Source organism: Lycium ferocissimum, chromosome 4 (genome assembly GCF_029784015.1).
Source record: "Lycium ferocissimum isolate CSIRO_LF1 chromosome 4, AGI_CSIRO_Lferr_CH_V1, whole genome shotgun sequence".
NCBI classification, from domain to species: domain Eukaryota; kingdom Viridiplantae; phylum Streptophyta; class Magnoliopsida; order Solanales; family Solanaceae; genus Lycium; species Lycium ferocissimum.
This window is the reverse complement of record NC_081345.1, coordinates 24,388,772-24,401,775: the sequence shown is the minus strand read 5'-3', so window position 1 is coordinate 24,401,775 and position 13,004 is coordinate 24,388,772. Positions and strand designations below refer to the sequence as shown.

Below are 13,004 nucleotides of genomic sequence, written 5' to 3'. Positions count from 1 at the left end.
ATAAGCATGTCCATAAAGCTTCAACAAAAACAGGGGCGAAAAGAAAAATATAAAAAGCTGGTGGGTGTGTGAGACCGGGTGGCTCTTCTATAAGTGTTGGTAAAAAATGATTTTGTTAAAGCAGAGCAAATACCATACAACCCCACTACAGGCAACAAGAATTTGATTTACTAGTTTTTTCATTCAGAAATAACGACAAGCATCTGAGCTAAAAGGAAACAAAACAATAGCGAACTGAAAGTACACGGAGGAGAAGAACAGGTGAATCTTACAGGATCCTCATTCACATCAATGACTTCAGAACCTGATGAGTCGACAAAAACACTCTCCTGTTTCTTTGACTCTGCGGCATAAAATGACAACAATCGTAGAATAGTTAATTTAGACTTGCTCATCCACCATAATTTATAGATTAATAGAAGGTGCGACTAATTACAGCTCGGGTCCATAGCAAGAGTAAATGTGAACTGATTCATAACGCTTTTGATCGCGACTCTATATTAAACATGATGCCTCCTCTGTACGGGCACCTCATGACTTCTTGTCCAGTTTCATTTAAGGAACAAAGTAAAACAGCTTTAAAATTGTAGGAAAATAAACCAGAGATGAAAGAAAGAAGATGGAACATGCAAATAGAACTGAACTGATAAATAGGAAACCATAACACATCTGAAAGCTGGTGCAAACCCACACAAAAAGGCGCATAACTCAAGCGAAAACATCTTAAAAAAAGACGAAGAAAGAAAGAAAAAAAAAAACAACATAAATAATAAAAATTGATTAGAGGAAATAAACTGAAGAATTAATAATAAAACTTTCGGATCATAAAGAGAAACCCAAGTTTAACAGAAGAGCTAGTAATACTTCTTCTAATTAGATCTACTTAGTTTTCACTGTGGACAAATCAGCAAAGTTAAAGGAAAGAAATATCGAAACAAACAAAGGTAAGATTCTTACCAGCTAAGGCAGTCCTTTTACTACCACACTTAGATTTATCCTCTGACAAGCCATCTTCTTGTTGAGAGACAGATCCAATCATGTCGCTATTTTTCCTTGGTCTATCAAATGAAGAGCACTTGTCATGGTCACTACAGTAAAGCTTTTACAGGTCACGTTATAGCATCCACGGCAGAACAAAAAGTGGAATACAAGCAAATGATCAGAACAATGTATGCTGTCAGGCCACATACACAGATAGCAATACTGATGAACATATTTTACATCATGAACTCATATCATTTCTCATAGGAGAGACGTGAAAAGCTGAGGACAGAAGAATGTCTATGCTTTTTTTTTACCCCTTCAACGTAACATTATGTTTGACAGCCAGCATACAATCCCAAATGCTGGGACCTATTCTCATGGACCCAAGTGGCAGTATTGCCTCTTACATTCAAGTTGACAAGTTAAAGTGACTATCAAGAAGTAAAAGGAGTGCAACAGAGAAATTCCTTATTACAATCTTGAAGAATTTTGCAGCGAATTGAAAAAAATTGGAGTTCATCAAAAAAGTTTTCCTACTTGGCTATGTTATGACCACGTCTTCTGCATCAGGTATGTATTATATGACGTTTCTATGAAATTATTATGTTCAAAATCCTAAATAAATATTGCTTGATTTATGAAATAGCCTGTATGTTAGGAAAAGGAAGAATACAAGCAATTAGGTTCCTGACTTATGCTGAGGTCAAATAACATGTTAAGTGACTTTTTTTTTCTGAAAAATGCAATCCCTCATATAATCCTTCTCCCTATAAAATAATCAGAAAAAAGCAACAGCTCACCTGCACCGTGATTGAAGACCACACGGATCCTGCATATTGACCCAGTGTTACGGTAAATCCACACCATATTCGACCAGATCTTAATACTTTAAAAATAATAAAGTGCAGAGAATGGAGAACAAACTCGAAATGACAATGTGATTACTGTGATTGGAGAAAAAAGAAATATTGAACTGAAAAAGTCAAAAAAATCCTAATTCAGTTATGGATTTAAGGGGAAATATTTTTCCAAAGATAATTATGCAGTGGCAAATATAAGGTTTACTTTCTAAAGACAAAAATAAGCAAACTACTTTGGCATAAAGTATAAACAGCTCAATCAACAGTTAGTCTTGTTGACAGCGATACAAGTTGAAATTTGGTGCCTTTAAGATAGGTGTATGTCAAGAAAGATTCATGTTGTGAGACTTGAAGCAAGGCCAACAAAAAAGTAAAGGTTCTACTTCATCTCTGAGTGTTAAACAGAGACTCTTTTGAGTTAGGCAAGACAAAGTATTTAAAATTTTCACAAGAATAAATCAATTAATTTCAGAACACTCTTAAGCAGGAAAACTTCAATTAGGAGGTTGGAGCTTAAGAGCAAATGAGTTATGGGCAGAAGATTATAGCCAAATCCATAGGAAACATTCGGAAACAAAATCACCAGCATTGTCTAGTGTATTTATTTTTATGAGCAGCACTGTGTATTGTATTTAGCAGATTAGAAAGTCATCAAGCCTTAAATGAAACTTGAGGTCGTTAACATTCTTGGAGGTTAGTTTCACAATAGAGATTCTATTCTTAAATATCATGTCAATTCACCACTTTGCAAGTCTACCTTACATGAACTCTGACAACATTTTTACTATATTCAATACAGCTGGAGTATATGCATATGATGGAACGTGATACATATGCATGGAAGTCATGAATCATGTGTATTAACCTACTTGCTCAAAGTTAGGAAAGGATCAAATAGATGGTTGTCTTAGATCTTCTATTGAAGGTTTGCTTCTTAAAAACAGAAACGTGAACCTAATTCTACTGACTAAATAAGTTGAGTATTTAATGATGTTACATTACCGGGTCAAGCAAGGAATGGTTACCTAAACTCCTAAAGTCCCCCAAATCTCACTATCCAAACTGAGAACCTCAGCTTCCCTGCTTTCGCAGGTGATTCACATGTGCAAATTTCCATGTTAACCAACAGTAAATAAATTCTTTGTTACTATATCTGGGTGTCAGCAAATTTCCGGTGTCAGCAAAAAATGCTAAAGCACTAAGGATGTCAAGTTACTAAATTAATAAGCCAAAGCCTTCTTCTGACTTTGAATAAATCAATTCTTGCATACAGAAAGAGTAATGAAGTAGATTATACTTATTTTCCAGTTACACGCAGTAGCGCATCTGTTTTCTTGCTTGTTAGCGCTTGACTAATGAGAGTTTTTCTCTTCGCTTGCTTAGTAAAGTCTAGCTTTTTTGTTGGCAATGTGCTTGCTAGACAGGGCACTTTCATATTCATCTGAAGCTAACCAGTGTTGTTACAAGAATGCCAGCAAGAGAGAAGGCAGCCTCTCTCATGAAAGATGGCCCAAATTCTCTTCTTTCTTTATTATTTCAGTTTTCATTTTTTAGGGGTCCAAGAGGCTAGAAGATGGTGACTTCTCCCATGATAAGAGAATGGGGAGAGGTGAGGACTGAGGAGAACATACCGATTGATCTACATGACACTTTCCAGGTGACACTGTGGTCCCCTTTCAAAAAGAAATCTATGAGAATGCAGAAGTACTTACACTTGAACATGTCAAGAACTGATTTTCTCTTATTTTTCCAGTTGGAAGGCCTCCGAAGCCAATTATACTTTCTGAGAAGAATCTAAACCTTGATTATATCAATCTTCTAACTCTAACAAACCTAGCAACCCCAACAATTGCATACAACCCACAGCACACCTCACCTTAAATAAAATTCAGAATCCGTTTCACCAACAGCTTTCACGTATCATTTTTGTCTAGCTAATTGTCTTCTTTGTGAATATCTGCTCGAAACCATCATGTTGCAATCTATAAATTCATCCTAAAGTACAGGTCCCCCCAATACCAATAATCAAGTTCCTCGTACCAGACCTTATATAAAGCTAAGAAACTTAGACAAATCCTTTTAAGTTTTTTGCTTGGTGTTCAGTCCACCTACATGTTTAATTGAACAATTGTAACAGCAAACTTGCAAAGCTCAGGTCTGCCAGGCCCTACTTAAACGAATCAGATCAGAACTAGAAGTGACACTAACTAAGAATGCAGAACGAAACCACGAAACTTGTCTAATATACCCAGCAATGATTCTCCTTTTTTCACTATTTCTGTTACAGGGCAACAAACAACAGACAGATGGAACATTTCCTACACATTATTGAGCATGTCTCTTATATTCAGCAATCTTCTGACTGACCTTGAGAGAGTTGTTGCTAGAATCAGAAGCCTCGGTGCTTCCAGAACAACTGCATTATCAAAACAGACATGTCATGTAAAAGTGAATGTTGTTAAATATACCAATATCAAAGTAGTTCTCACCGTTTATCCTCGGAAGAGCACAGTTCTTTTTGCTGCCTGATTAACTTTTCACCAGTATTTTTGCTTCCCTACATATTCAAGAGTCAGAGCAAGTTCTGATTGAAAAACTGAAAGATATGATAGAATATACCTTTGAGATGGAGATATCTGGGCTGTTGCCTTTCATGGATTTAGAAGGCTCACGCATTACGGTTTTACATCTTGAGATTGCGTCTTTTTCTTTCAAAGAACGTGGATGTTTATCCTTCTGATCAGACAAGGTTTGTGACCTGAGAGTTCTTGAACAATATGGTTGCTGCTCAGTTCTGATCACTGCTTCACTGGTTCCGTGTGCTTCATCTTCATGTTCGTCATCAATCGAAAACTCCTTATGTAATTCAAATGATGGAGAAGCTGAAAATGGTTTAGATGTTTTTTGTATTTCTCTAGTAGTGAGCTCCTGATTAGCTTCACTTATCTCCTCCTTATCTGAATATGAATGACTGCAGTTCTCTTTTGTCATGCTCAACGGGAGAGGGCCCTTTTTGCATAATTGCATTTCCAATTTGCTGCCCCCGCTGTTACTTGACCGCGTCATGGCAGCAGTCTGAGATATAACAGTAAGGACAATGAAGAACAAAATCGGTTACGCACTTTCCAGTGACAACTGATAAAAATCAAAGCAGGGGTAAGGCATGTACTTCAGCTTTCTTTTTCGAACCATCAAGTAACCTCCCAATGAAATCTTCATCTAGCTGATAACGAATTAACAGATCACTTTTTCCCTGCAAAAGAAAAGAGAAGTGTGAATAAAACACAAAAGAATCAAACAAAATGCAATATGCCAATCAAACGAAAAGAACTTGCCTGACTATTATGTTCTTGACCAACTTTATAGAGTGAAGATGGCAGCAAAATAAGTCCGGAGAAATGCGAATGAGAGACGCTTTTGTTGCTTATTGCATCCAACAAAGAAATCCCAATATCTGACAAAATATGCAGCTTCTGCAGTATGACCAACTCTCATGGTTCAACATTAATACATTTAAGAATAAAGGAACTAGAATCGATTTCAAAACCAAGGAAGACACTGACAGGAGTAATTTGTGCATCAACAGCATCCTCTGCCTTTTTTATTGCATGGAAGATACTTCTCAAGTATGAAATAGCTTTACCAATGAGGTCCACAGTGCCATCAGAGCAATTACAATCAACCAATGCCCGCAAGCTGAAAACGAGTGGACTGGCCCAAAAGGATGGTAAGAAAAAGATCAGGCGTTTAAAGACACAACTGATGAGTAAACACTAACCTGAAAAACTGAGCACAGAAGTTGGCATCATGGTGATCATCAGCGGGAAAGTTCGGATCATGAGCTAGGATATGGATCAAGAAAACCACTATGTAAACAGGAAAACCAGTCACATGTCCAGGCACTGTAGACATTCGATTTATTCTTGCTGCATTTCCATATTCCTGTATAAAGTCTTCCATGTATTTCAAAGACTTAAAAGGAAAAAAGGGAAGAGTCAGGAGAAGAAAAATAAACTGACAAAGTATTAAGAAATTAAGATTAATAAGAACCTACTATTTGTTGGAGATCTTTTGGAGAGTCTGTGGCCGCAAATGGAAATGCACATGCATATCTACTAGGGATCTTATGTTCCTTTAAAAGCTTTTGCACTTTCTTAACAAACAATCTCTGTACTTGAGGAGAGTCATCCTATCACAGGTTATAGGAATCCATGATCAGAAACTTCAAGAATAACAAAAGTTAAACTCAAATGCAAGCTGTTATCAATGTTAACTTACCCAGACTTCCTTTTTTAGCTAGGATAAACACATAGGCTTTCAATTCAACTATTCAAATTCTTGCTACAGTGAATATCAGGAAATTAATGATGTTTCAACCTTAGCTAAAATTTACTCTATCAAGCATGGCAGAAAAATAAATGAAACAAGTGAAGCGGGAAACTATATATCAAAATGGGGAAAAGAAAGAATTAGTCCACCATTTAGCAAAGTTTGTATCAAAAGCATTGTCCAGATTGGCTTCTTTATACATGGCCGTATAACAAAACACGATGCATAAAATATTCAACATTAATCAACTAATTTTCAGAAGCTATACTTTCAAAGTAAGAAACCCAACTTAAGCCATATAACAGTCCAAAACGACCAGTGTAGGAGCTCCCGTCAACTTAAAAAACTATCAACGTTCTAATTCTTAATTTCTTTCATTCCTGTTTGAAAATTTAATTACTTTTTTTTGTCATTCGTTATCTCATTCCTCTTTTCTAACATTTTCTTCTCTCTCATCTTTCACATTCACTCTTTCTTCATTCTGTGTGCAGTAACAAACTGCACAGGACCGCTGATTTAACAGGCAGGAGGTTAATTAATTTCTCAACTGATAGGAGTTTAGGAGGGAATGAGGCAAACGGGGCTCCTGCCACTTATTCCCAGTCTTACATTATGCAGGAAATGCTGTCATTCAGAAGAAGAAAAGCCCCCGGCAATGGTTATTTCAGATGGCAGAGAGAAAAATATAAACAAGTAAACACTAGACTGGGTACGAAAATCCCATGACCATCAAAAGAAAGGTAGGTGGGTTTCAGAATGGGCCTAAAGAGGCACGGAAGAGAACTGATGATTCATTCAAGTTAGAGTTGGCTCTTGAATGTTAAATCCAAATCAATGTATTCTTTGCCCCCATGTTTCATGGCTCGCTGAATTAGTAAAAGGAAGGACGTTAGCTTTACAGCCATCTTCGTTGTCCATATAAGTGGGGTATTGGTTAGAATAAAACACTTCCATCTTTAGAAATCGCACTTCGAATAAGTGTTGATAATATGTTGCCATCCACAAGCTCTGAATACACCTTTAAATTACTGAAACAGTTTGGGGTGGATTGCAAGAAGATCCATCTAATATTGTCTGATCAAATACAATATTGAATTTCAGAGCTCCATATTAGAGCTTAAATTGTGAGGGAGAGAAATCAACTTAGTTCTATTCTTTCAAAAGTCAACTAACTTCTTAGTTACTTTTTGTAATCAAAATATGTCAAAAATATGGGACTCAGGGATGGCGGAGCATTAATTTTCTGTTTCGCATTGCAAAAGTTACTGTGGAAGAAAGCGCTACTTTATCTCTTATGAACCAAGGCTATCTGATATCAGAAGTCCTCTTACCAGAAAAAATAAATTACAAGAGTTCTATTTGCAGATCTAACCATTACTTTACTATAACATATATAACGCTCCCCGAATATCATATGAGACGACAAACAACATTAGGAAATGACTACAGTTCTGCTGATTTTAACAGTGACAAGGTAATATACTTTAAATGAATAATGTCTTTCTAGAACCTAAATGCGATAACAGCAAGTAATGTACAAGAGAAACAATTCTATAATATAGAAACCAACTGCTATTAGTCAATTATGGGCAGCAAGAAGACTTTCACGAATATTAAACATCTTGAAATTCAAACTTAGCATCATTTTGGCCAGTGGATTGCTAGAATTAGTCAGCAGTTACTAAAAGATTACTTTAGACTGGAGCTCTTCTAACCTTGGCCGTCAAAACTGTGCAGCGGAAAATTTGTGGCGAAATGAGTGAATCCCACCTTCTTGAAAGCTGAAGCACAGACTTTGCAGCAGCTAATCTAATATGAGCCTTGTCAGAATCACTGCCAAAAAAATGGTTACTGGTGAATAAGTCATTGCAAGTGTGACAAACGCAACAAAGCAGATATAACCTGCACCAACAATGTTCCTTCGAGCTTACTGAGAATACCCTTTACTTTCCAGCTTTCATTTGTTCTGGTTAGATTTTCTTACAAGTTACAATATTGCAAGCATATTATCTATAGGAAATACACAATTGACCTGCAATACCTTCTGCTTGTACGAAGTATAAGCAGCATAGCATCTACTAATTGGTAAAGTAGGTTCACACATTTTTCTGATAGTAGGCAAGTGTAAGCTAAAGGAGCAAGCTTTTGCACAACGGTAGAGCTTCCTATAGGTCACAGGTTCTGGGTATGGAAATAGCCTCATGGCAGAAAACAAGGAGAAGACTGCATACAGTATACACCCACTCTCCCCCTAGCCCGCACTAGCCAAGGAGCACTTATGCACAGGCTAAGCCCTAGGGAAGTGTAAGCTAAGTAGCAAGAACATAGACAAGAGGATAAAGTTGGACACAAACAAAATTCAAATATTAGGGGGAAAAGACGTGAAAGAGAAAAGAAGAAGAATGGAGGCTTAGGCTGGAGTTTACGCGATATTCTGCCACTATCCTTTTTATTTCTAGAAGTAATATTTTATCAGGCTAAGCCCAAAATGACTCGCCGTTTTGATAAATTTGGATTCTGGTGTCCCAAAATAGGATACTCAAGTCCATTTTAGGCGACAAAGACGTCCAAGAAAATAAAATTAAAAAAGAGGTGAATAAATAATCTGTACAGTGCCATGCAGTCTTAAATTTTGTGCAGTGCTTAATAGAATGTGACACTGTTAGAATTGCTTTCAACCCGAGTCATTACATATGCTAGGAGGTAAACCATGAATCTAAACTACGTTATATTTAAGTCAGAGCACACAAGAGCCTTGCAAAGACATTAGTGTGTGAGCATGGAGATTGACCCTCTTCCACATCATTAAGTGGAGACATCTGTAAGACCACTACTTATCTTTCAGTTTCTGTATTTGTATTGGGTGCTGCTTAAGTCCTTAAATTCTTCAGGCTAACATACAAGCCATTAACAATGATTTCATTCACAAGTCATCAGGAACCTTGCAATGTCCAACTAGTGAGGGCCCTCTAATATGCTCAAACAAGCATATATGCTGATAACATCTAATTAGAAATTCTAAAAAAATCATGCATACCTTGAGATAATACCATCACAAAGACTGCCCTTCTGAAGCATTTCCAGTATAATATCCAGTAAAAAGTTAATTGGACGACTATCAGCCGAACTTTGATGGGGTAAAAAGCTCCGAACTAGCGTCTTGAGCCCAAAAATCTGCATAAATGAACAGTCAACTGAAGCCACAGAAAAGGTCCTAACTAGAAAGTTAAACCATTTTACATTAACATCTTTTAGGTCCTTGAAGTTCAGAACTAATTTGAAAATTATTAGTACATAAACCAATCAATGAACTCACAGTCAGCGCCACGCAGGATAATTTTCAGATAATTATGTCTTTTTCTTTTATGACGACGGTGTCTATGGCAACTTGGGCACTTCGACTAACCCACCGAGTACTTGTCACCTCCCACTAGCACAAATACTGGGTAAGTCTACCCACAAAGCTTAAGATGGGAAGACCTGAGGTTGATGCTCCAGCTCTTCGACAGCTAGGTCACCCCCTTTGAAGCAAGTTTCAGATAATTATGTAGACAATATTTTCCAGGGTAAGATAACTAAAGAAATAGGCTTAATACATACTTTCCTCCTCTACTTCCACCATTATCCCTTTTACACACCTATTCTTTGTGAGCAGCTTATTACACGCCTTCAATTTTTTTTTTTTTATTTTATCAAGTAAATATACTTTCATTCATATACATGGCCAAACTGGCCGTATAAAGGGTATACCAAAAAGTGTAGAATCTACGAAATATGATTCTCTACAAACTCCGCCCAATCATTTATACAACAAGGACTATCTTTTTACACCAAAAGAAAATAAGGGAACGGAGATGGATGAGACTCACCTTTAATTGGCAAGAACCACTACATTCAGAAGTCTTCTCTAACAAATCTAGATCCTCCAACATGGCCCCCTAGGAAGAAATTTTATCTACATCAGTAAGGCAGAAACAGAACAATTACAGATACCAAGGTGGACAGGCCAAAAGAGCACTTATCAGTTATCAGTTCATTTTTTATTTTTTTTTCTATTTTTTAGGGGAACAGGTAGTCACCAGTCAGTATCAGAACAGTCGAACTCACATCAGTTAGCTGAAATATTTCCTCAATGATATAATGGGTCACCACCTCTTCATGTGCTTGAAATGCTAGAACAGAATGTTGTGCCAGACAGCCCAAAGACTGCAAAACTGTTGGAAGCTGCTTTCCCAGACGCAGAGAATCCACAAGTGCCTAGAATTATAATAGATGCAGAAGAGAGAGAACCTTAGAATCAATTCATAAATGGAGCTTAAAACGACAGACTAATGACACAAAACAAAAAAACTGACAAGTAAATCGCGCACAGAAGCATAAACCTCAAGGCATGGGGTGTAAGCACCACAATTTTTAAGTTTATGGTGTTCCCTTTAGCACAAACGTAAAGTATAAATAAATTATATGCCAGTAAAAATGGAAAAGTAGATAATATATTTAAAATGACAAAAGGAGAAAATAAAACAGTGAGAAAATAATGGATCAATCAATACGAAAGCACATCGTAGCATAACAGGGCCCATTTTGCTAAATGAGCAAAAGTTCAAGTCAGTTATAGCAAAATGCATCTTTTTAAGAAAGTATCAATCTGTAAACTGTTGAGGTTAAAACATTAAACAAAAAACCCTAGACACCAGATGCAAAAAGAAAATGAAATATCAATTTCTCTCAAAAAGTTCAACTATAATTCACTCATGCCACCACCACCAAAAAAAAAAAATCATGAGGTATAATTAGATTCAATTCAAAAAGCATCTTACAAAAAGTTATCTCCTTCACTACCATCAAGTCAACAATTCCTCCTCCATCAGAAACTTCACACCTTCTAGGTTTCAGAGTGACGTTTGACTTTTCACTTACTTCAGCTCTACAACATTATTGACAAGTTGAACTCAATCACAAGAAAACCCAGGGTATGAGTGACCAATTGCTCGAAGCTTTGGGCTTAAAACAATTGGTTTCATGTGTATCCTAGCAAACCCGTCATTCTACATGCAATGCGAGGCATTTTATGGATCCCCCACCATAATGTGCATCTGAAGGCTCTCCATATCGTACCTCTAACAACAATGACAACAAGGGGTCTTAGATCAAGAAGTATGTGATTGTGATAATGATGGTGTTGGTGGTGATGGTGGTAATGATGATCATGACGAGGAGGATGATCCTGCTTATGATTATCATTATGATTTTGAGTTCTGATGATTATTGTGACAATACAAATATAACTTTTATTATTGATATTATCAGTTGTAATACAATATTTTTTTTTTTTAATTGTTATCATCAGTTGTAGTGGTAGTAGTAATAGTAGTAACAGTAGTAGCAATAGCTAGTAGTAGGAGCAGTACCTGCTCAGCTGAACTGTTGGACAGGAAGCAAAAAGGCAAACAATTAAGTGTAAGTATTAAAATATTCAATTTGACTTGCTTGCTAATAGCAGTTAGTAGGAGCTTATAGTCAGATCCCATTGGATTGCAATCATTAAAACGTAAAAGAAATCATGCATACTCCAAAAAGGGCTGCAAATGAACAGACATTTTACATCACTATGCCAAGAAGATAAAAGTTTGCCACCTTGCATAATTTTAAGAAAATGGACTGCTCTGAAGGGCTCATTAACGCAGCAATTGCAGAGACAGCCAATTTAGATTCAGTACGACTTCCCTCCAAGCAAACCTTCTCCAAGAACGGGTATATGTCACTGCAACAAAGTAAATACAACCGCTCTAACTCAGAACAAAAAAGAGAACAGTAACTTAGAATAACATACACAACAAGGAAGAACATATTCAACTTTTTTTTGAAACAGGTAACATTTAGAACATATTCAAGTATTCTGGAAAAGTAAAAGCTAAAAAAACATTCTACATGAAAAAGAAAGAAAACAAGTGGAGAAATGGGAAGTAAAAGTATGAAGTTTTGTGGGTAGAGTTCTACAAGAAGCCAACCCATCCACAAATTTATGTAAAAACAAGCACGGAATGTCTAATATAATCTTTCAACCAAGAAAGAAGAAAACACACATTGTCCTTTTTCTTTTTCTTTTTTGATGACAAAATTCATGGCAAACGCACCCATATTGGGTGTTATTTCTTGATACCACATTGTGGTTATTTCTGTTATTTCTTTTTCTTTTTTTTTTGATAGGTAAAACCCACATTATCCTATTTGAAAGGTAAAGAATGTTTGTACAAATTAAAGAAGCTGCAATCTTGTCTTATCAAATAGGAGAAAAGAAGAAAAGAGAAGCTAAGCTGATGGTATTAGAGATCCACCCAGGTTGAATTTAATAGCAGAAAAGACTCCATTTCTTCAGGAGTAGGAGGGATGCTAACATGGTGAAAACCCTGGACCAGTCCTTGGATTTAGGTAAATACAATAGAAACAAAGGGCAGACTTTAAAAAGAATCAGATGATTAACTTACGACCTATATTGACTTGAATATGACACTACAATATAAAGTAGTGGCCTGTAAAATTTTATTTAAGTTCACACTCTCACTAAATCACCAAATGAAATACTTATGCCGAGAGATGCTAATTTCTAAAACAAATGCAGAGGGACGTAATGCTCAATCTCATAAATGAAACATACACAGATATCACGATTACGCGATATCCGAAAGGAAAATTGTTATATGTACGACATCATAGAGTAAATACTACATAGTGCTTGAACCAAAGAGCAAGCTACTCGCAACCCAACAATGTAAACTTTTTTGTCAGATAGTATGCCACAAATTCATTTAACAGAATAATTAGTGAAAG

At 36.4% G+C, this 13,004-nt stretch overlaps 1 protein-coding gene across 6 annotated transcripts in view; it reads right to left on the bottom strand.

Moving 5' to 3' along the window:
* The window catches only part of LOC132051893 (sister chromatid cohesion protein PDS5 homolog B), a 30,850-nt gene that overhangs the window by 744 nt on the left and 17,102 nt on the right, over positions 1-13,004 (bottom strand). The window contains exons 14-29 of one of the 6 annotated variants that reach the window (XM_059443150.1): positions 11,811-11,937; positions 10,281-10,430; positions 10,043-10,111; positions 9,211-9,347; positions 7,889-8,006; positions 5,899-6,033; positions 5,623-5,816; positions 5,408-5,555; positions 5,180-5,317; positions 5,014-5,097; positions 4,464-4,919; positions 4,334-4,401; positions 4,212-4,260; positions 1,785-1,813; positions 958-1,088; positions 273-343 (exon numbers count right to left, since the gene is read on the bottom strand). In XM_059443150.1, coding sequence (XP_059299133.1) covers positions 273-343; positions 958-1,088; positions 1,785-1,813; positions 4,212-4,260; positions 4,334-4,401; positions 4,464-4,919; positions 5,014-5,097; positions 5,180-5,317; positions 5,408-5,555; positions 5,623-5,816; positions 5,899-6,033; positions 7,889-8,006; positions 9,211-9,347; positions 10,043-10,111; positions 10,281-10,430; positions 11,811-11,937 — 2,104 coding nt within the window. Of the gene's footprint in view, positions 1-272; positions 344-957; positions 1,089-1,784; positions 1,814-4,211; positions 4,261-4,333; positions 4,402-4,463; positions 4,920-5,013; positions 5,098-5,179; positions 5,318-5,407; positions 5,556-5,622; positions 5,817-5,898; positions 6,034-7,888; positions 8,007-9,210; positions 9,348-10,042; positions 10,112-10,280; positions 10,431-11,810; positions 11,938-13,004 lie in introns of those variants that run through there. The other 5 variants (XM_059443152.1, XM_059443149.1, XM_059443151.1 and 2 more) reach the window with 5 other exon arrangements.